Here is a 22906-nt window from a genome sequence, read left to right as displayed (position 1 = left end):
AAATTGCTTGCCTGCATCCTCAAAACGGGACGCGGGAAGCACTGTGGGTTAAACCACAGAGCCCAGGATTTGCCGATCAGAAGGTTGGCGGTTCGAATCCCCGCAACGGGGCGAGCTCCCGTTGCTCGGTCCCTGCTCCTGCCAACCTAGCAGTTCAAAAGCACGTCAAAGTGCAAGTAGATAAATAGGTACCGCTCTGGCGGGAAGGTAAACAGCATTTCCGTGCCCTGCTCTGGTTCGCCAGAAGTGGCTTAGTCATGCTGGCCACATACCCGGAAGCTGTACGCCGGTTTCCTCGGCCAATAAAGCGAGATGAGCGCCGCAACCCCAGAGTCTGCCACGACTGGAGCTAATGGTCAGGGGTCCCTTTACCTTTACCTTTATCCTCAAAATATCATCCTGTTCAAAGAGGTGTGGAGAGTGTGGGTGGGAAGACAGCAATTAAAAGGGAAAAGAAGTTTCCTTCTGGTGGGCATGATCTGGAGCTTAATAATCATAATAATAATACAGCAATATTGTGGGATAGTTTAGTCGGAAGAGCATGAGAATCTCATGGTCATGGATCTGAGCCCCACGTTGGGCAAAAGTATTCCTGCATTGCAGGGGGCTGGACTAGATGACCCTTGTGGTCCCTTCCAACTCTACAATTTTATGGTTGTATGATTCTACCTTGGTTTTCTGTTTCGAAGTCCTTCTCCTATGTGGCACCCCCCCCCCCACTTTGTTGCTGAGTCATAAATCACATCTTGCGCACGTCTGAGGCTACCGTAGGTCCATCGTCTGTGGCGAGCCTTTTGTAATGAGAATCCAATTGCAATTTTTCCTTCCTTTTTTTGATTTATGGTTTCGCCGCAAGCAGATGGGGTGTGGGGGGAAGGGAGGGAGGGAGGGAGGGAAAGGGCCTTATTCCCGTTTAATTATTCCGAGTGGATTTTTGGCAAGCAGGTCCCTCTTTGCCGTGTTTAGATTGTTTTGAGAAACCAGCTTCCAGGAAGAGAGCTCATGTTTGCACATTTTTTAAAAATCTGCTGGTGTGTACATGGAGATAATGCATACTCATGCGCCCACCCCCACCCCACCCCCGCTCCTCAAGCTATCTGCTTTAATTTCACTGTTGCTGTAAAGTCCGGGAGCTAACAAAACAACAACCTACTAGATTTGGCTCCGCTGCAAAATCTGTGAAATGTTTGCATGTTGGCAACCTGGCATTCGTCTGGATTGATGCTACCATGGAGGGGTGAGTGGGTGGGAATCTGCATTTAGGCTCCCCCTCCCATCCAGCCCACACCAGTGAAAGCCTAAATTTTTGATGCACCAATTCTTCGAACCAGAGGGCACCATCCATCGTGTGGCGATGCAAATCAGGACCGTTTCTAACCGTAGAATTCCCCTGCCCCCAGAAATACACCTGCCTGTTCTGTAACAATGGTTGCATGCACTCCAGTTTGTGGGCAGCGAGAGACTGTGGAACTCTCTCCCACAAGAGGCTGTGACGGCTTCTTCCCCTTGGATGGCTTTAAATGAAGATGGGACAAATTCAAGGAGGATAGGGAAGGCTACCAATGGCTCCTAGCTGTGATGGCTGTGCTTTGCCTCCACAATTAGAGGCAGCCATGCTTCTGAAGGCCAGTTGCTGGAAACCACAGGAGGGGAGCGGGCTCTTGTGCTCAGATCGTGCTTGTGGTTTTCCCACAGGCATCTGGTTAGCCAATGTCAGAAGAGGACGCTGGTCTAAATGGGCCATTGGTGTTGTAAACAGAATCTGCCCTTGTTCCCTTATGGGGTGTCCAAGAGCCCATATAGAGTCTTTACGTAGGTTCCCTATTGGTAGGAGAAAATAACAGAGGCCAACCAGAGAATACTGAGAAGCAAAGCAGCTAGTAAGCCTGATCTTTATTGATCTGTTGCAACAGGGTGCTCCCCTCACATGCAGGAAAGTAGGAGGACCCCAAACAAAGGTGTGTCCTCCCTTATATAGACATTTGAAATTGCCCGCCCTGGAGTCCAAGACCACCCCCAGAAACATCATACATACATCACAGAAGGGGTGTAGCTCAAGACCACCCCCCAGACACATCATACCTACATCACAGAAAGTGCGGTCTACAGCAGAAACCTGAGTGCGTTGTTTATCTCCTGTTGTTGTTTATCTCCTGTCTGGCAGATTACCTGTTAATGCTTACTTGATTGGATACCCTGGGGAGCCTGGCCAGTCTTTTGTAATGATAAATACTTAGTTCCTGAGCCAGGTCACAGGCTCACACCCTATTCATATCTTAAATGTGCCCTTAAGACAGGATTTGTGAAGGAAAAGACAATGGGAAGGCTTTTCCATTTTCCTTTGACCTTGCAGAGAAAACATTTGGTCAGTTTGGGAATCAAAAATGGTTTCAGGTCGGTCTTCCTGTGCTGATCTATGTATGTGACTGCCTTCATTTGCATTGCTCTCTAACTGAGAATGAGACAGGGTTTTTTTTTTGCGAAAAATGAAAAATAAATTTGAAGATGTAATCTGTGATCTTGTTAACAAAAGCAGCCGCCAAGTTAATGTTTAGCTTACTTAAGACTTACTATATACCTTGTTTCTTGAGTAAAGTCTGCTAAGTTAAACAATAATTTGCCAGAATTAAATGGTGGTCCTTTTGTACGTGCCAAACTTTTTCTTTTGTCGGCCCTTGGGAGCTTTGTAGGCTCTAAACACTGTACTTATTTTTCCCTGATGGATATCCCGGCCCTGGACATGTCCAAATGTTTAGGTTGCATGAACTTTGGGATGGTGATAGATTCAGGGTGGTTTGGATACCGGAATTCTAACCAGATCCTTGGTGCAGCAGCCTTGCATTCAAATCTAATGATGATTCTATATTTCTGGCATTTTAAAAAAGTACACTTTGTGAGAAAGTGTTCTCTAAAAACAACAGCACGAAGAGGCCTCCCATCCCTGGGATTTCCATTTCTGACCTTTTGCTCTTTCTGCTGACCAGCTGGGCCATTTCCAAAGTGGATCCTGTTTTAAAACACAATGCCCCACCCCACTTAATGGGGTGGGAAGCAGCCCTGGGAATTGTTCCTAAAAGGAAATTCCAGTTTAAAAAAAATGGAGCAGTGACAAGCTAATGGGATGTCGGCAAACGTTGGAAGCCCTTTGGACAACAGGGAGAGAGGGGCATAAGATCTTAAGAGCCTGTGAGAAATCTACGTGCAGGATCCGAGCACCAAGAGCGCTCGCTCTTCCTGCAGTTTCCAGGAAGTGATATTAGGAAGTGCTGTTGCCTCCAACTGTGCAGAGGAAGAATCATCATGCCTAGTTGACAGCCCTCTTCACAATGAATTTTTCCCTTCCTCTTCGAAAGCCAGGCAGGTTGGTGGCCCTCACTGTTTGGAGAGAGGTTGATTTAAAAGATGCATAGTGAACGCTTAGGACAGCGTGGTAGCTCAGCAGAGTGCTCTTGTATGCATATTTTTTAAATTGGTTATTAGGAAGTTTTATTGATGCAGTTTTAAAGCTGTGGATTTCAGTGCCTTGTTAAGTGTTGTTTTAATGAGATTGCCGTGAGTTATGCTGTCGCTGGCAGCTTTGAGGAGGGAGAAAGTGGATAAGAGAGAAGTTTTTTCTCTCTCTCTCTCGTAGCACTGGAATTCGTGGGAAGCTGGATGTGGGAAGATTCAGGACTGATTAGAAGAAAGGGCTTCTTCACTCAGCGCCTGGTTAAACTGTGGAACTCCCTCCCACAGGAGGCAAAGATGGCGGCCAACTAGGTTGGCTTTGAAAGAGGATTGGACAAATACATGGAGGAGCATAGGAAGAGCTTGGTGGATCAGGCCCGTGGCCCATCTAGTCCAGCATCCGTTTCTCACTGTGGTGACTCAGATGCCTGTGGGGAAACCTGGAAGCCAGATTCAAGCACAAGATCATTGTCTCCTGCGCTTTCCAGTATTTCTGGTATTCAGAAGCATGACTGCCTAATGACGGAATATCTAGGCGCCTTTTTTTTTTTACAGTGGTATTTATTATTGGTATTATTTATTATTATCATTATTCATTTCATTTCTGTACCGCTTTATATTTTAAAGGAAAAATCTCAAAGTGGTTTGCAATGCATTAAAACATCAAATAATACAGAATGAAGCAAATTCAAGCTTCAGGGAAAATACTTCAGACCCTTCTCCAAGTGACATTTTGCTTTCCTCGTATTTATCTACCTGCTTGAGTTATAGAGCTGCTCCATAGCAGACGTACTCTAGGAAGCCAGTGTGGTGTACTGGTGAGAGTGTCAGACTAGGACCTGGGAGATCAGGGTTCAAATCCCCACTCAGCCATGAAGCTCACTGGGCTTGACCTCCCTCATAGGGTCGCTGTAGGGATTAAGAGAGGAAGGGAGTGAGCCATGTGCTCCCTGGAGAAAAAGGTGGGATATAAATGCAAAAAATGAGCTCTTCTGCGTGCCTGCTTAAGAGAGCTGGAGACGCTAGCCAGATGGAGATGTCAGTCACCAACTTGGCATTCAGAGATCTCCATGTGGTCGCAAGTGGACCTGCGCTAGTAGCAAAATGTGCCTGGCGCCTGGCTAATTTCTAACACTGAGGAGAAGGGTATTGGTGGCTGCTAGCCAGGATGGCTATGCTCAGCCTTCGTGGTCGGAGGCAGTAATGTTTCTGAATACCATTTGTAGGAAAACCACAGGAGGGGAAAGGGCTCTTGGGTCCTGCTTGAGCATCTAGTTTGCCCCTGTGAGAACAGGATGCTGGAGTAAATGGGCCATTGGCCTGATCCCGCAGGTTCTTCTTATGTTCCTAACTTTGGATCGGAAGCAGAGGAGATGCATATATTACCGAAAGGTATCGGGGAGCAGCTTTCCTTGCAATTGGGAATAATTAGCTGGGCCAGCCTGATCTCTTTCGATTGAGCTGTGTGCGAGGCTGCCTTGACCGCTGAGATTGTGGCAGGCCTAGTCAGTGCAAATTAGCATTTTGATGGCTCTCTTTGCATCGCGCTCAGGCGTTCTGCCTGGGAGAGCATCCAGACCCAGCTTTGATTAGCAGGGCTAAGATAAACCCTTTATAGAACTAAATGCGGTAACGGCTAATCTCGGCAGAGTCACCTGGGTCCTGCGAGACGTAAAGAAGCTTTGCTGCTTTTGATTGTTAACATCCACTGGGCAAAACACACACACACACACACACACACACACACACACACACAGTGTGTGAACACTTGTTGCTAGCAAACATCATTTTTGCAGATGGTTGTCGGGGAAATTACCTTTTTTGACAGCATGCATCCAATCAGAAACTGACCCTGGCTATTTCTCCCCCACTCCCATTAGAATTAGGCAATGTGGTGACCTGGGGGTGACATTGGACCTCTAATTTCCAGCAGCCCAATCCAGCAAGGCCAGAGATCATGTGAGTTGTAGCAGCAGGGCACCACTTTGGCTAAGCCCTGGACTATAAAGCCTATGCGTCAGGTGACGCCTTACACACTACCAAACAAGAGGACAGAGATCTGCATAAAAGTTGCTTCAATGCTTCTTCATCCTTAAACTAGACTTGGACAGAATAGCCCTTCAAATAGAGGATGCCTCCAAATCAGGCATCCCCAAACTCGGCCCTCCAGCTGTTTTGGGACTACAATTCCCATCATCCCTAACCACTGGTCCTGTAAGCTAGGGGTGATGGGAGTTGTAGTCCCAAAACAGCTGGAGGGCCGAGTTTGGGGATGCCTGCTCCAAACAGAGAACAGTCCCCTGTCAAGTAAAACAAATGGCCACCCACAGCTGATGGAAAAGGGGCTCTTGTACCTTTAATAGTTGCCTGGAAGAGAGGTGTTAACTAAAGGTGCAAAGAGCCCTTCTTCTCTTTTTCATCTGGCTGCACTCCCTTCTAGGCTCTATTCAGCTCCATGGTTATCCCAGATTTTCTGGGACTGGTCTTGAAAATCCGTGTGTATTCAATACGTTATTGCACAGATACTTTCAACTCTGCTTTTATAATAATGCAAATTTGGCCTCATGTGAAAGGCCGAAGATGCTCCCCAGCCCAGATTTCCCACTATGCCTTCAGAGAACTAAAACTTAAATTTGCAGGATTTAAGTAACACAACTTAGCAAATACAGTGTGGGAGGCACTGCAGATATTTCTTTCCAAAATGAAGATATTTTTGGCCATTCTATCCTCCCCCTATTCCGAAGCCTCTTGCAGAAAGTGATTTATCTGCAAGAGGAATTTGTTCTTTGTGCTTCTAGATGATTAGAACATTTTCAAGAGACAATAATTGTTTATAGAGCTGGAGGAATAAAGAGCTCTGGCTGAAGCTTGCGGAATTGAAACAGTTTGAGGGGGTTGCAAACAAAGGGCGGCTGGGCGGGTAGTAGGAGTTCTCTTGGCATTAAGAGGAGGGCGAGCAAGGCGGCAAGGGCATCCAGGAAAAAAAGCTCCCATCTGTTTGCGTGTAGCCTAGATGCAGAAAGATGCACTGCGGATTCTGGTGGAAGAATCTACAGTCTAATCCAGGTCTTCAGCATGTGGGGCAAAGCTGTCATCGCCCCAGAAGATATTCCTGGGCACTAAATTGCCCACCGATGTATGTGTGTGTGTGTGTGCTGATTTGTTCAGCACCATCCGCTGGCATCCCTGCACCTGAGGATCTGAGCCTCAGAATGGGTCGTAACATCTCTTTATTATTTATATCCCGCCCATGTGGCTGGGTTACCCCAGACACTCTGGGCAGCTTCCAACACATATAAAAAAAACCATAATAAAACGTCAAACTTTTTTAAAATCTTCCAAGCACTCAACACCGAAGGCAGGTACGTGGTGGTAGACATTGTGGAACGGGGGTGGCGAACCCCTGACTCTCCTCTAGCTGTTGCTTGGCTCTCATCTGTGGGATATTAGCATCCAAAATGCATATGTAAGGGCTGTAGAAGGGCTGTGGTGCCATGCACTCTGTGGTTCAGTTCTTAACCAACTTGTGAGTCAAAATGAGAGCAGCAGGTGTGTTGCATTGTGATGCTGTCTGCCTCAGAGTCAGAACACCAGTCTGCCTGTAAATGTTAGGTCGTCTGTCACTGTTTAAGCTATGTACACTGTTACGTACTGAAGTTCTAACCCTGGGCCAGCAGGGGGATACTGTAGATAGTTTTCACTCAGGTCCACGTATGCAAATAAGGGATTGAAAGTGACGTTCAGTGATTGGATAGTTACAGAAAGTTGTTACTGTTAGGTTGTAGTGGAGCTCTATAAAAGCAGGCTGGCTGAAGCAGTTCAGTCCGCAACTGCAAGTACACAAAGCAATTTGTTCCTTAAACTTTAAACGAGAGCTACTTGCGTAGTTTTTATAGGAGGGAAAAGAGAACGGAAGGGTCAAACAACCCAGGGCTGTCTTCCGCATACTTCCGCCAAATGGGAACTAAAGTCTAATTCTCACACCATCAGGCCCCACTAGCCTGGCCAGTGGCTAGGGATGATGGAAGGGGATGGAGAGCAGCTCAGGCCCAAAGCCTGAATGTGGCCCTTCAGTCCTCTTTATTAGGCCCTTAGAACTCTCCCCAGGCCACACACATCAGTGGTCTAGTTTCACACGCCAAATATTTTGACCTGGCTGGACTTGGTCCTTGAGCTCTGATAATGCCTCTTCACTGTCTGGGCTAGAAAGGGATGATTGACTTTGTGTGTGTGTGTGTGTGTGTGTGTGTGTGTGTGTGTGTGTGTACAGAAAGTAGCCTACTACATACATGTAAAATCTGCATTTATTGCTCTGCTGGCTTTTGCCTCCGACTGCTCCCACCTCTGGATGCCCTGAAGAGAATGCATCCTTCTTTTTCGCCATCCTTGTTCTTGCAGGTCCCAGTTGGCAACCTGGCCCGCTCCCTTCTGAACCGCTTAATAATAATAATAATAATAATAATTTATTATTTATACCCCGCCCATCTGGCTGGGTTTCCCCAGCCACTCTGGGCGGCTCCCAATCAAATGTTAAAAACAGTGCAGCATTAAATATTAAAAACTTCCCTGAACAGCCTTCAGATGTCTTTTAAAGATAGGATAGCTGCTTATTTCCTTCACATCTGAAGGGAGGGTGTTCCACAGGGTGGGCGCCACTACCGAGAAGGCCCTCGGTTCCCTGTAACCTCACTTTAAAGTTTGCGAAGCATCCTCCAGACACGCATTTGGCCTTTTGCCATCTTCTCCCACCCTTTTTCCTGGCGCTCTCAGAATGAACAGGATTTGACAGGTTGCATCCTCTCCCCTTGGAAACTGCATCGCATGTCTCCCGGGAGCTTGGTCTCTCTGGTTTCCCGCATTTTCCCCATAGTGTTCTTCAGGTTTGAAGCGCAGAAGATGTAATCTTGCAAAGGGACTTTGAATTCCCTAATGCAAAAGCAGCAGACAGTGGCGGCTGGCATCAAAAGAGAGTATAGATCGTTGGAGACTAATTGGATGTGGTTTTCAAGGTGTGTGCTGCATCGGAGGAAGGGATCTGTGATGTCTAAAGCATCTTGCCAACTTGATCCTTCTGACTGTAGGGAAAGTTTAATTCCAGCAATAGCTGTAATGTGGTTGGAATGTCAGCATAAGATTGTGGTTGTCTAGGGACAAATCGGATTCGTTTCATGTTTAAAAGTGAATCCACCTAATCTGCAGTTTCCAAACCAATAAGTGAATCCAAACACAGCCATCCTTTGAAATTTGCATTTCTTCAAATTTTGCAGTGGAGTTCTCCAACCAAGGATTGTACACAAAAATGCATATACTATATTAGCAAAAAATAACATGCAAAAATGACTTATATCAGGGGAAATTGTTTAGCCATCATGGCTAGTAGCCATCAATAGAATGCCCTCCAACATAGGGACTTCCTTTTCAATAATAATAATAATAATAATAATAATGATGATGATGATGATGATGATGTTATTATTTATACCCCACCCATCTGACTGAATTGCCCCAGCCACTCTGTGCTGCTTCCAACATATGTAAAAACATAATACAACATTAATCATTTTTAAAACTTCCCTATACAGGGCTGCCTTCAGACGTCTTCTGAAGGTTGTATAATTACTTTCCTCCTTGGCTCGGGGGTCGCATAACTCCATACCCTCCAGCATTTCTCTGGTGAAAATTGGGACGCCCTAAGGAAAAGCGGGACATTCTGGGATCAAATCAGAAACCAGGATGGCTTCTGTAAATCCAGGACTGTCTCTGGAAAACAGGGACACTTGGAGGGTTAGGGCTTTTAATTACCTATGGAGGGTTTGCTATAGCCTTCTCTGTGTATTTGTCCTCTCCAAGTTTGTAGCCGTCCCTGCCTTCTATCAGAATAGGTAAAGGTAAAGGGACCCTCTGGGGTTGTGGCGCTCATCTTGCTCTATAGGCCAAGGGAGCCGGCGTACAGCTTCTGGGTCATGTGGCCAGCATGACTAAGCCGCTTCTGGAGAACCAGAGCAGCACATAGAAATGCCGTTTATCTTCCCGCCGGAGCAGTACCTATTTATCTACTTGCACTTTGACGTGCTTTTGAACTGCTAGGTTGGCAGGAGCAGGGACTGAGCAACGGGAGCTCACCCCATTGTGGGGATTCGAACCGCCGACCTTCTGATCGGCAAGTCCTAGGCTCAGTGGTTTAACCCACAGTGCCACCCTCTATCGGCATACACTATGTGAAGATGTACTTTCTTTTATCTGTCCTGAATCTTCCAACTATCATTGGAGTTCCACAAGTTCTGGTGTTACGAGAGAAGGAGAAAAACTTTTCTCCATCCACTGTCTCCATTCCATGCTATTGTTATAAACTTCTGTCATATTGCCTCTTGCCTTTTCTCAGAACTGAAAAGTCCCAGATGCTGCAGCCTTACTTATGCTGACCATGAGGTTTAGATTGCTTCCCCAAAGAGCAGGTGACTGTAATACTCCTGTCTCCTTCCACTGTCATCTCTTGCCTCTCACCCTTGAATTATTTTGTGGTTGGAGGGATTAAGGGCGCGCGTGAGAGAGAGATAACTGTGCTGGTCAGGACAGCTTGCGTCTGTTGTGTATCTGAAATGAACATGGCGGAGAAAATGTTAAATATGCAAAATTTGCTGGTGGGGAGCAGATGTTTTGCTGCTCGCTCCGTAGGCCTAATTTGCGTTGCTTTGACAAGCTGACTGCGCACCTGACGGAAAAACCCCCTCCGTTTGGCCAGGGAGGGGCTGATGGGCTCCAGCTGGAGCCGAATAATTTCTGCACATCGTTAATGTAAAACACAGTTAATAGGGCATGGTGTTTGTTTTCCTGTTTGCCTCCTACTTGCTATGAGGGGCTACACAGAAAGCTGCAAATAGTTACGAATCCTTTCTGGAAACCTTGATTTAGTCATTCTTTTTTCAAAAATGTAATTGCATCAGGCATTTATAACTGTGCCTGATCCAGCAGAACTCTTCCTGCTTTTTAATCCTCTATCCTTTTCTTTGTACAAAATGGCAAATCCCTCAACTGTCCCAGGAAAACTGGGACATTCCCCCTTTTTTTTAATTTGCGTGAGAGCACGGCAGCCATTTTGGGCACCATAATCTTGCACCGTAATCTCGCCCTGGAAAAAGCGCTTTTGGGGGAGGCGACAGTGTTTTGTTATTTATTTATTTCTATTACCTGCCCTTCACCCTAATATACACCTCAAGTGTCGGAAGCCAGGGTAAAGAGGTGCGTCTTCAGCATCTTCTGGAAGCTGTATAATGAAGGTGCCCAATGCACTTTTCTGGGGAGGTTGGGCCACAGTTTAGGGGCCACCACAGAGAAGGCCCTCTTCTGGGCTGCCACTCCTGCGAGACTCTGAGGGCGGAGGAGCTACCAAGAAGCCCCCCTCTACCAATCTCAGCACGCAATAGAGTCTCTAGGGAAGGAGGTTGGCTTTCAATTATTGGGGGCCGAAGTCTTTTAGGGTTTCAAACACCAGAGCGAGGGCCCAGAAACGAACTGGCAGCCGGTGCGGCTGCTTTGAAACGGGATTTATGTGAGATCTAAACAGAACCCCAGGCAGTAACCTGGCTGCTGCATTTTGGACCAGTTGGTTTTCCTGAGTCGTATTCAAGGGCAGCCTCACATAGCAATATCCCTGTCTGGAAATTCCCAGAGCATGGAGTATACCATACCCCCAAGTGTCCCATTTTAAGCAGGACACCCTGGGTCAAAGAAGCCAATCCCATGCTCTGTTTGGATCCCAGAAGGTCCCATTTTTGGGTCTGGCACTCTCATGTGTGCCATTGCACCAAACCGCCGAACCAGAAGGCACTCTGGTGTGTGACCTTGCTGACAAGTGTCGGACCTGAAGGCACCGCACCCTTCCTTACACCCCAATTTTGGGGGCAAAAATGTCGGGAGGTTTTGTCCAAAAGGTACTCTACCCATTCGTCTTTGCCATGGCCTACAAGACGCCTAGTGTGGTAGGGCCTCTGCTAACAAAACCCTCTTCCTCTCAGATTCCTTTAGCGTCCTTCGTATCATTTCCTCTGGCATAAAGCCATTACATTTCCCCCAAAACCTCTTCTCTCTTCCTGTGTCACTCATCTTCTTCTCTTTTTATATCCTCCCCAAGAATGAATGTAAGCAATCTGTTGCCATAGCAATGACAACTTCGCCATCACCCGGGAGTCCGTAAGTACTTCAAGCGCCTGGCTTCTGTCAGCAGCAAGCACTGTCAACTTTCTTGCATTGTCGCCTCTCTCTCTCTCTCTCTCTCTCTCTCTCTCTCTCTCTCTCTCTCTCTCCAATTTCTTCCCACTCCTGGTGGGTTTTTAGAACCATTAATAACCCGAGGGAGAATCATATTATCGTTCCTCCAGAAGCACCTGGGGGGGGGGGCTGCAAGATCCCCAGTTAGCTGCAGTGCGGAAGTGGGAAGAAATTAAATTTGGTTCGCGTATCATCGTGAAGCCGTCTCATTCGCATTTATATGGGGGGAGAAAACAACAAACTGAACCACAGCCATCTTTAGAAATTCGCTGTCCTGAAAGGAACTGGCGATACTGGTGGAAGGGCCAGATTCTGGAGGGGTAGACCTTCGAACGTTGATTTATTTTATTCGTCTCGTAAAAGTTATACGCTCTGCTTGATTGTCAGAAAAAGCCCTCAGAGCGCTTTACAAAGAGGATAAAACCATGGGATTCGAAAGTCTGGGAGACAGCTATTTTAGAAAAAAATTACTTGAAAATTGTCCAAGGTCAAAGTAAAAAAGGCACATTCTCTTTGGTATGGTGTGATTTCATTACTTATATAAAGGATGCAACAGATGGATCTGTTGCCGTTCCAGCGTTTAAATGTATCTGGCTAGGGCAATGAACTGAAGTGCTAGTACAGAGGTACCTCAGGTTACAGACGCTTCAGGTTACATACACTTCAGGTTACAGACTCCGCTAACCTAGAAATATTACCTCAGGTTAAGAACTTTGCTTCAGGATGAGAACAGAAATTGCGCCGCGGCGGCACAGCGGCAGCAGGAGGCCCCATTAGCTAAAGTGGTGCTTCAGGTTAAGAACAGTTTCAGGTTAAGAATGGACCTCCGGAACGAATTAAGTACTTAACCCGAGGTACCACTGTATCATGTTTGAGTTTTTTTCTCTGTCTTTCTTTAGTTTTCTGAAACTTGACCTCTGCCTGCAAATCCAATTTTCTGGATAGTAGATATATTACTGGTGCTCAGTTTTTTGTTTTTCTGCTTGCTGATTGCTTTAATGCAGTGTTGGCCAAACTTGGCCCTCCAGCTGTTGTTAGACTATAACTCCCATCATCCCAAGCTAACAGGACCAGTAGTCAGGGATGATGGGAACTGTAGTCCCAAAACAGCTGGAGGGCCAAGTTTGGCCAACACTGCTTTAATGTTTTGATGTTTCTCTCTTTTGGAACTTCACTAGTATTGTAGAGACCATGCTCCCTGACTTGATTGTACTGGGTCTTGGACTGCTGTTTCTCTCTCTGTATGTATGTACTATAAAAAGGAGTAAAATTATTTACAACAGCAACAACAACAAATCACACTCCTCTGAATTTACAGTTCAGTAACGTGCACCAAAATGCATATATTAAGATGAGATGTGCATGGAAATGCATTAATATACTACTACAAAAATAGCACAAAATCATCCAGTACGTTAAGAAAAATTGCAGAAGTGTTTCTTACGCTAAATCCTCAGTAAAATGCTGATGAATCGTCACAAGGATTTAATGATAATAATAATAATCCACAAACTGGTGTGGAAATGTGGAGAACTGAATATATGAATGGAAAAATGAGAAACTGATAGAAATCAGAATAGTAACATACTCCCATCCCTGGGGCACAGGTAATGCTGCAAGACAGATCAAGGATTCTCTGTATTCTGACTTCGCTATTTACAAAGAACAGTTACGCATGAGCACACCACACACTAATAAGCGCTGGCTGGAATTATTATTATTATTAATTTATTGATTGCCTTTTGCATCTGTGTCAAGGCGGTTTACAAACAGATGTTGGCAAACTCTTTATGGTTCCCACAAACGTGATAATGGCTGGGGAAACCCAGCCAGATGGGCAGGGTATAAATAATAAAATTATTATTATTATTATTATTATTATTATTAGATAGCAGTTTATAAATACAGGAAACTCCCAACTGACAAACATCCAGTTGATACCCGTGTAGTGCCAAAATCAGAAGTGACCTAAAAACTTCACTCAATGGACAAAATGAAGCCGAAAGCTTTACATGAGCCCCACCGATGCCCGCCCGTCCCCAGCAAAACGAGAATTGCCTTTACTTCTATAAACAAACAAGCTGTAGGTAGCTGAATTAATTTTGCCTCCTAACTTTCCACCAGCCCTCCCCTTATCCCAGTGGCTTCTGGGCACAGGGCTGTGAACAGCAGCTATTGTGCTATTTTCATGAGGACTAGTGTCATTTCAGATTTCGGGCTTAACTAGTGGCAGAGAACCGGTGTTGTGGTTGGGTGTCTTGTGAGTCAGACCTCTTGGCCCCATGAGGTTAGCATTGCAGCTCTCATTTTTCCTGAACATATTTTGTTGTTTTAAATTAGCCTTCCGCCTGCCTTTCCCCCCCTCCTTGGGTAATTTTTGTCTGATTGTTGCTTATATGTGCAATTAGGGTAATTGCGTCTGATTATGCAAATGTGTGTCATTGTGTAATTAGAAGCTGGAAGATAAAGTATAATACATCCATGGGCTCCCTCTTCTTTCTGCCTGTCTCCTTCCCCTCCCCCATTGTTCTGAACTTCCCGAACTGGCTATAATAACGCAGAAAGCAAGTGATTATTGTGATCGCTCTTGACTTTGGGATGAAATTGTTCTTTCGGAGCCCTGGAGTGCTTCGGAACAGATTTTTAAATGCAAACCTTGCTATATGGCTAGATATGGCTAGAGTAGGCTGGTCTGCTTCAGCTATTCAGCCACCACTAATGTGGGCCGTAGAAATGATAGAGAAAGCAGGGTACCTTGCACACACCAGGTCCTGATCCAGCGACAGTTGTGCCCCAGGAAGTAGCATGAACGAATGAGAGTGACCAGAGCTACAGTCCTCATCCCCTGTTGAATTCAATAGGACTTACCATATTTTTCGCTCCATATGACACACTTTTTTCCTCCTAGAAAGTAAGGGGAAATGTCTTTGCGTCTTATGCAGCAAATGCGTGGTCCCTGGAGCCGAATTGCCCAGGAGTGAAAAGCAGATCATGCTTTTTTTCTAAGAAAGAGGGAAGGGGGTGTTGAAACGAAGCTGCTGAGCAGCTGATCGGCAAGCGATCAGGAGGGAGATAAGGGATGCTAGCGATAAAGGAGGCTGCCTGGGAGCGGGGAGGTAAAAGCACACGGATCCTCAGGATTTTTGCATTGGGTCACCCCAAATTCACCATCAGATCACATAGCATGCCCATGGCTACAGCCTGCACCAAAAAAAAATCACGCATCCACTGTTTCGTGGGGCCGCAATGACACAAAAATGTGGTTATAAAGCACAGATCCACATGGATTCTCAGGATTTTTGCATTGGGCTACCCCAAACTCACCGTCAAATCACATATCATGTCTGTGGCCACAGCATGAACCACAAAAATCATACATCCACTGTTTCGTTCAGAATTTTTTCTTCTTCTTGTTTTCCTCCTCTAAAAACTAGGTGCGTCTTATGGTCAGGTGCGTCTTATGGAGCGAAAAATACGGTAGATAGACATCTGTCAGGGATTCTTTAGCTGTGATTCCTGCAGTGCAGGAGGGGAGAGGGTTCTTGTGCTTGAATCCTGCTTGTAGGTTTCCCAAAGGCACCTGGCTGGCCGCTGCTGGACTAGATGGGCCATTGGCCTGATCCAGCAGGCTTTTCTCATGTGCGTACTGACGGAGCTCAAAAAGATGAATGGCTACCATTAAAAAACAACAACTATTTTTCTCTTTCCCATCGTAGGTCAGGGCAAGGGGTTTAGCTATATCACTGAGAGATTTCTGACGAGAGAAACAAATTCCTTGATGTCCTGGGAAGATGGCAAAGGTATTCCTTTTATGGCTCCTCTCTTCCTGCTATGATGCCTTTCGGATCAGTACTCCTTTGATCTGCCCCTAAGCTTGCCGTAAATAATCCAAGGGAGAGGGATTCAACCCAGCTAGAGGAAATACCGGCCAGCAGAGCCTAGATAAGGTTGCCACATAACGTTAGTCCTTCTGCTACGCCCCTGCAATCAAAGCCAAGATCTCCATTTTGCATGCCTTTCCCAGAGACCTGAGGGGAAGCAAATACGTCGCAAGATGCACCCAGCTTTTTTTTAGCCTGAGGTGAACCATGGTTTTGGTGCCAGTGGTCCATCCTCAATCAAATTAGGTTGGCTTTGTGTATTTCTTCAATAACTGCACTGTTGTGATGTTAAGGTGGAGTCCCCCAGGCTTATATAGAGGCATTCACTCGCCTTAACTCTACGCTTGCTTAGAAATAGAGTCCAGTGGCGTAGCGTGGGTTGTCATCACCCGGGACAAGGCAAGTAATTTGCGCCCCCTAACGCGTGGATTTGCGCCCCCTAACCCGTGGATTTGCCCTAACCCCCAGATGTTGCGCCCGGTGCGGCCGGGCCCCCCCCGCACCCCCCACGCTACGCCACTGATAGAGTCACGTTCTCAGAGGAAAAGCATGCCTGCACTATCTGAGCTGAATACCTGATTTAGCAAGAAGAACAGGGTGCCAACTCTCTATCTCTCTATTCCCTGTTTAGGGAAGCTTTTAATGTTTGATGCATTACTGTATTTTAAAATATTTTGTTGGAAGCCGCCCAGAGTGGTTGGGGAAGCCAACTGGGGTATAAATAATAATAATAATAATAATAATAATAATAATAATAATAATAATAATAATAATATAATTAAATAAATAATATCTTAGGGGCCACCACAGAGAAGGCCCTCTCCTGGGCCAGCCCCCCTGAACTTCTGAGAGAGGTGGAACTACCAAGAAGGCCCCCTCTGCTGATCTTAACACCCGGGAGGGTTTGTGGGGAAGGTGGCTGCCTTTCAAGTATTTTGGGGTCTTTTCGGACTTCGAACACTAAGATGAGCGCCTTGAACTCTGCCTAACAGATTTCCCTAAAATGCATATTTATGCACACTTTCCCCTACTACTAGTTTTTGTTTATTTTTGTTTTAAGAACCACCTCCTGAAATTCAGAGAAGTGCAAGATTTGGAGGGCTGCATTTGGTTTCTGGGTTTTGCTTCAGGAAGTGGGAATGCGGAAGGCTGGCATCGAAACACAAACTGAACCAACTTTCCCCTCCATCCTTAACCTCTGTTGCATGCAGATCTTTCATTTTGCCATCGAGCAGCAGTTGTGTGTCGCTTATGCTTTTAAAAAGGCAGCTGCTCAGCACTACAAAGGAAAATGGCAATAAACTAACTGCCTTTTCCTGAAATAGCATGGGGCAGATTTTACTGCCACGCTGGGGTTCTTTTCAGCAGATGCTCTGCAGGGAGGGAGATGAATCGCGGACAGTTATGACCGGGGATCTCCAAGGGGAACATGAGTTTGAAACAATTTCATTTCCTTTTGGCCAGGTGCCCAAACATCAGCAGACAGCTCCTTCCCTGTGAGAAAGGAAACGTGTTGTTAGGGTTGGAGAGGGGGGATGTCTTACAAAAACCGGCAAAATACCCTTCCACCCCCTGCCATTCCTTTGCTGCCCTCTTACACAACTAGAATTAGAGGATGTTGTTCCAGCAAAAACAAACTCTTTTGAGACTGCGGCCACATTCATACTGTACGCTTAAAGCACTTTCATGCCACGTTAAACAGTCATGGATTCTGGGAGCTGAAAAATGGCGGGAGTAAAGGGAAATTTGGGGCGGTATCCCGGCATACAGTTCTTTCCTGCTGTTTTCAAGGGGGAATCGTGCAAGAACTGAAAGATAAAGGCAGAGAAGGCGGCGTTGTCCCAAAATGTTTGTTGTGCCCAAGACCCTAACCACTTCGCTGCGCTGTCTCTGTGGTTTGGGTATCATTTTATTTGATGTCATTTTATTGAAATGGCTTTTATTTTTTAAAAAATGAGTGGTAGTAATCAAGGCGCATTTTGGTAGGGTTGGTCTTGATGCGTCTTCCTGAAGGAGTTAGCTAGAACCAACTGCTATTCTCTTCAAACTGGTTCTCATTGGGTATCCTTAATTTGCATCTTCTTCCTTCGTCCCTTGTCCATTTTATTATTATTATTATTATTATTATTATTATTATTATTATTACTACGATATTCCAACAGTAAACAAAAGGCTACGTGCTTCACCCTCCATTGGCTGATAGTATCTCCGGACAGGGAAAATTTCCATTGGCCCTGTTTGCCTCAGGGAAAAGGGCACAGGAGGAAGCTTTAACAAGAGTCCTTCTCCCCTTCCAGCTTCCCTGAGTTGGATGAAAGATGGGGGGTGGCCAGAGGTCTTCCCTGTGAAGGCACCCTCTATTTCAGTGGTTCCCAACTTGGGACCCTGCAGACCCCAAGAGGCACCACTCATCCCAGCCAGGGAAAAACATGGAGCAAAAGTTCAGAGCTAGTGGGGGACAGTGGCCAAAGGCCTTTGGCCTGAGGGTTTTCCATCCCAGCCTTAGGCCACATTCCCACCATACCCTGAATGCCACTTCAAACATTCATGGCTTCCACCAAAGAATCCTGGGAGCTGGAGTTTGAGAATTCTTAGTGGACCTGTTGCCTTCTCAAAGCCACAATTGCCAGAGTTCCCTGGGAAGAAGGATTGACTGTTAAGCCACTCTGGGAATTGTAGCTCTGTGAGGGGAACGGGGGTCTCCTGGCAACCCTCAGCACCCTTAACAAACTACAGTTCCCAGAATCCTTTGGAGGAAGCTGCGACTCATAGCTCTTTAAATGTACAGTCATACCTCAGGTTGAAGTAGCTTTGGGATGAATATTTTTGGGTTGCGCTCTGCGGCAACCCGGAAGTAACTGAGCGTGTTATTTCCAGGTTTCGCCGCATGCGCAGATGCTCAAAACGACGTCACGCGCATGCGCAGAAGTGGCGGATCGCGACGTGCAGGCGCGGGTTGTGTTCGCTTCAGGATGCGAATGGGGCTCCGGAATGGATCCTGTTCGCATCCAGAGGTACCACTGTACGTCGTGGATGCAGCCTTAGAAGAAAGAAGGGGAAGCGTTTTGGCAGACATGGTGCAAGGACGCTTCTGCTTTTCGTGTCGGAATGAAGTGGCCGCGCTATTTCTAAATCAAAGCAGAAGGAATGGAGGAAATGATGAAACAGGGGAGGGTGCTGGTTGTGTGTGAATCTTTGCAATAAGAGGCCTGTTTGGGCTTCAGACAGTCTGCAACACTGATCGAACAGTTCTTTGCCGTTGTCACGCCGCGACCTTTCCATGCCTTGCCCTGCGTTCTTGTCGTTTGCTTGCATATCATTGCGCAGTTGATAGGTTTCCAATGGTTTTGATCTAGTGTCATGCTGGCATCCAAGCTGCTCTGGTTTCTGTTTTTGACTGTGTTTTAGGGTTTTTCAACATGTGAACTGTCCAGGGAACATGGTTGATTGGGTGTAGGGATGGGAGAGAACTATGATTCAGCTCACATTTAAAGGCGAATCCACCCACTTAAAGGCAAATCTATGAAATTTGCAGTTTCCAAAATAGTCTAAGAACCAATACACAGCCATCTTTAGAAATACACACTTTGCTGAATTTTGCACCGCAGTTTTCCAGTCAAGTAATGTGTTTTTAAAAAATACCTATATGTGGGTGAAATGTACATAAAAATGCATATTGTTATTCTTATTCTTATTATGCTACCCTTCATCAAGGATCACAGGGTGGTTTACAAAATAATAACACAAAGATACACAACACATATCAGTGAAAATAACATTCAAAAAGGCATCATATTAGGGGAAACTGCTTTGCAAAAATGTGTATGTTAAATATTAGAAGAAATTCATGCTGATGAACCTTCCCAAGGACTTAAAAAAAATTCAAACTGATGAGGAAATATGAAGAACTGAATTTATTATTTATTATTTATTTTTAAAAACTATTTTTAATTCAACGACATGTAAGAAATAAAGACATAATGAGGAAAAATACCATTAAATTTAAACATGCAAACAGAAAAGATACAGATATTGGTTGCTGTATTTGCAATGATTATTCCTAATAATCACATATACTTTTAAAAACAATTTTCTTTATTTGTTAGTATCAGGATGCTGCCCTCGGGGTCTGATGACATTCACAGTGGCTGGAAACCACAGCATAGGAGAGGGCTCTTGTGTTCGAATCCTGCTTGCTGGTTTCCCACAGGCATCTGCTTGGCCCCTGTGAGAACAGGATGCTGGACTAGATGGGCCACTGGCCTGATCCTGCAAGCTCTTCTTATGATCTTACTTAGTTACAACTACGCAGGCTTTACCATGACTTTTTGTGATACTTTCCAGGTGTCCATGCAGCAGGGTCTCCGCCTCAGATGCTTCCCATGAGCCACACCGCTCCAGAACCCTCCGTTGTCGTCATCTAAGAACGCGGAAAGCCACGAATCGAGGATGGGGGATTCCGCAGCCGAGACAGCGGTCCAAATCCCCGATGTCTGTTGCAAAGACACCCAGACGGAGCTCGCCGAGAGAGTCGCGGCGATCCACGTTGCCGTCGGCCCCGATGCCGCCGACCAAAACGGCCAAGGAACCATCGCAGAGAATGACGTTGCGTTCTCCAAGATGGCTGCCAACAACCAAAGGAACGGGGTTGATGTTGATTCGGGAACATCCGAAGAACTAGATGGGGCTCACGAGTTGCTTGCCCCAAAGAGGGCTCCAGCAAGACCCATCCTCTCTGGCCGGAAGTACTCCCTTCAGGAAAAGCCCGCGGGGAACTACTTGGCTTCTTCGGATGCCGCAGGCTTTGGTCCTTACGCCACGGGCCCTTCCACTCACATCTCACCACGGATAGTGCGGCGGCCGACGATAGAGTCCCATCGAGTCTCCATTTCAGATGCTGCGGTGGGTTGGCTCTCCCTTTTGGATGGATGGGGTGTTCTGTTAACAAAGGGCGGTTGAAAAATACTTTTTTGGTGAACTGATAAATGAAATTCACACAGCCGGCTCTGCCATTAGACAGAGTGAGGCAAACTCCTCTGGCAGCCATTTTGGGGGGCTGTGAAAAGGAAGCAAACAGATAGTTATTTAATGTATTGTTATTAATGCCGCTGCTGCTGTTACTACTGCAGTTTTACAGTTAGGGGGTGAGAGAAGCAATTGTGGGAGTATCTGAAGCGCTGACATAACTTGACTAACCTTGGTTTGGGATGTGGGAGGAATTGGTTTGTGTTGAAAGGGAAACCTACTTAATTCGCCCCTTTCTGAAGCAATATGTGAACTGAGACACAGCCATCCTTTGCAATTTGCACTTATTTGAATTTTGAAATGAAATGCACTATATTAAGGGAAACTGCCTTGCAGAAATGTGTACATTAGGTAAAACACTGTGTATTTATTAATGCAATCCACCATTTAACACAATCTCCACTCCTTGATCCTAAGTCCTGCCTTCTGGAGCAACCGTACCCAATAATAGAATAGTTTGGTGGCATCTGCAGATTTGATGAGCATCCCCTCAGTTCCTTCATCCAGGTCATTTATAAAGACGTTGAACAACAACGGGCCCTGGACAGAACCCTGCGGTACCTCACTTGCCACTTTTTTACAGGATGACGAGGAACCATTAATGAGTACTCTTTGGGTTCGGTCAGTCAACCAGCTACACATCCACCTTACAGTTACCTCATTCAACCCACATTTTACCAGCTTCCTCGCAAGAACATCATGGGGGACTTTGTCAAAAGCTTTACTGAAATCAAGATACACTATGTCCACAGAATTTCCCTGATCCACCAAGTTTGTAATTCCATTAAAAGAAGAAATCAGATTGGTCTGGCATGACTAATTTTTGAGAAACCCGTGCTGGGTCTTCGTAATCACAGCATCCTTTTCTAAATGCTCGCAGACCGACTGTTGAATTATCTGCTCAAGGACCTTCCCTGGTATCAATGTCAAGCTCTGTAGTTACCTGGGTCTTCTTTTCCCCCCCTTTTTGAAGATGGGGACAACATTTGCCTGGCTCCATCTTCTACATGGCAGCTCTTCAGATATTTGAAGACCACTATCGTGTCTCCCTTAATCTTCTTTCCACCTGCCAGCCAAACCAGGGATGGGGCACTTCAGGCCTGGAGATCAAATGTGGCCCTTCAGGCCTCTCTGTCAGGCCCTTGAGACCCTCTCCAAGCCACACCCCTCACCAGCCCATCTCTCACACCCTCCTTGAGTGTTCTCTCCTGGCTGGGATGTGTCTTTCAACTCTTAACTATGCCTCTTGCTTGTCTGGTGGGAGGCTAGAGAGGAGTGGGTGAGCATAGGTCAGGCATAGGCAAACTCGGCCCTCCAGATACTTTGGGACTACAACTCCCATCATCCCTAGCTAACAGGCCCAGTGGGCAGGGATGATAGGAGTTGTAGTCCCAAAACATCTGGAGGGCTGAGTTTGCCTATGCCTGGCGTAGGAACTAGCCTGCTGTACAGAGCTAATATTTGCATTCCTTGCTCCACCTGCTTTTGCCTCTGGCCCCACCCACCCCTGGCACGCGACCCCCAGAAGGTTACCCAGACAGGAATGTGACTCTCAGCAGGTGGACAAAGTGTTTACCCCACCCCTCATCTGAACCTAAGATGCACCAGGCTGCAGGTCTCCCCCCAGCTCGACTCGGCAGCCGGAACTTATTTTTACATGCCAAGTTTTTTCTGCTTTAAAGTTGCCATGCTGTTGGCTCCGTGTGTACCTTTGGCGCCTGTCTTTGGGGAATTCTAGCAGCGGCTGGCTCATGATTATTTTATCAGCTGACGTGTGCCACATTTCCCAGCACGGCGCACACAAGAGCAGAATATGGGCACAGTTTGAAATTTTAATGCGGGCAAACGGTGGGCAGGTGCCTGATTATTGGCAGCTGTGCTAGGAAAAGCAATAAGATAGATGATAGATAGATAGATAGATAGATAGATAGATAGATAGATAGATAGATCGGCCAAGGTGGCCTTCCTTGGGCCCCAGAGTACCAGCAGAAGGTCTCACAATACTGTTTTATTGCAGCATCAGCTTTTGAGGAGCAGAGCGTTCTTCGTGTGATGCGTAGACAGACATATTTGTACAGTGCTGCAGCAGGAAAGCATTTTTTAATATATATAAAGAAATGTACAAACAGTGGGGCCAAAAGGTCATGAAATCCAGTGGGATTTGTTGTAGTTCAGTTGCATTTCTACATGGAGTGCAAATACACACAAGATAAGAATAGACTGACCCATTTGAAATGACAGCTGCTGCAAATAAAGCTGTCTGTCGGGCTGCGCTGTGCAAAGTT

The 22906-nt window shown here is 46.1% G+C and overlaps 1 protein-coding gene across 2 annotated transcripts in view; it reads left to right on the top strand.

Moving 5' to 3' along the window:
• CAMKK1 (calcium/calmodulin dependent protein kinase kinase 1) overlaps positions 1–22906 on the top strand; it is an 83224-nt gene that overhangs the window by 11435 nt on the left and 48883 nt on the right. For both annotated transcript variants that reach the window (XM_083587765.1, XM_083587766.1), the window contains exon 2: positions 19941–20498. In XM_083587765.1, the coding sequence (XP_083443891.1) occupies positions 20046–20498 (453 nt within the window). In that variant the 5' untranslated portion in view covers positions 19941–20045. The remainder of the gene's footprint in view (positions 1–19940; positions 20499–22906) is intronic.

Source organism: Podarcis filfolensis, assembly GCF_964270895.1.
Source record: "Podarcis filfolensis genome assembly, chromosome: 15".
In the NCBI taxonomy this organism is placed as follows: Eukaryota; Metazoa; Chordata; class Lepidosauria; order Squamata; family Lacertidae; genus Podarcis; species Podarcis filfolensis.
The sequence above is the reverse complement of the archived record's forward strand: the minus strand, read 5'-3'. Positions and strand labels throughout refer to the sequence as shown.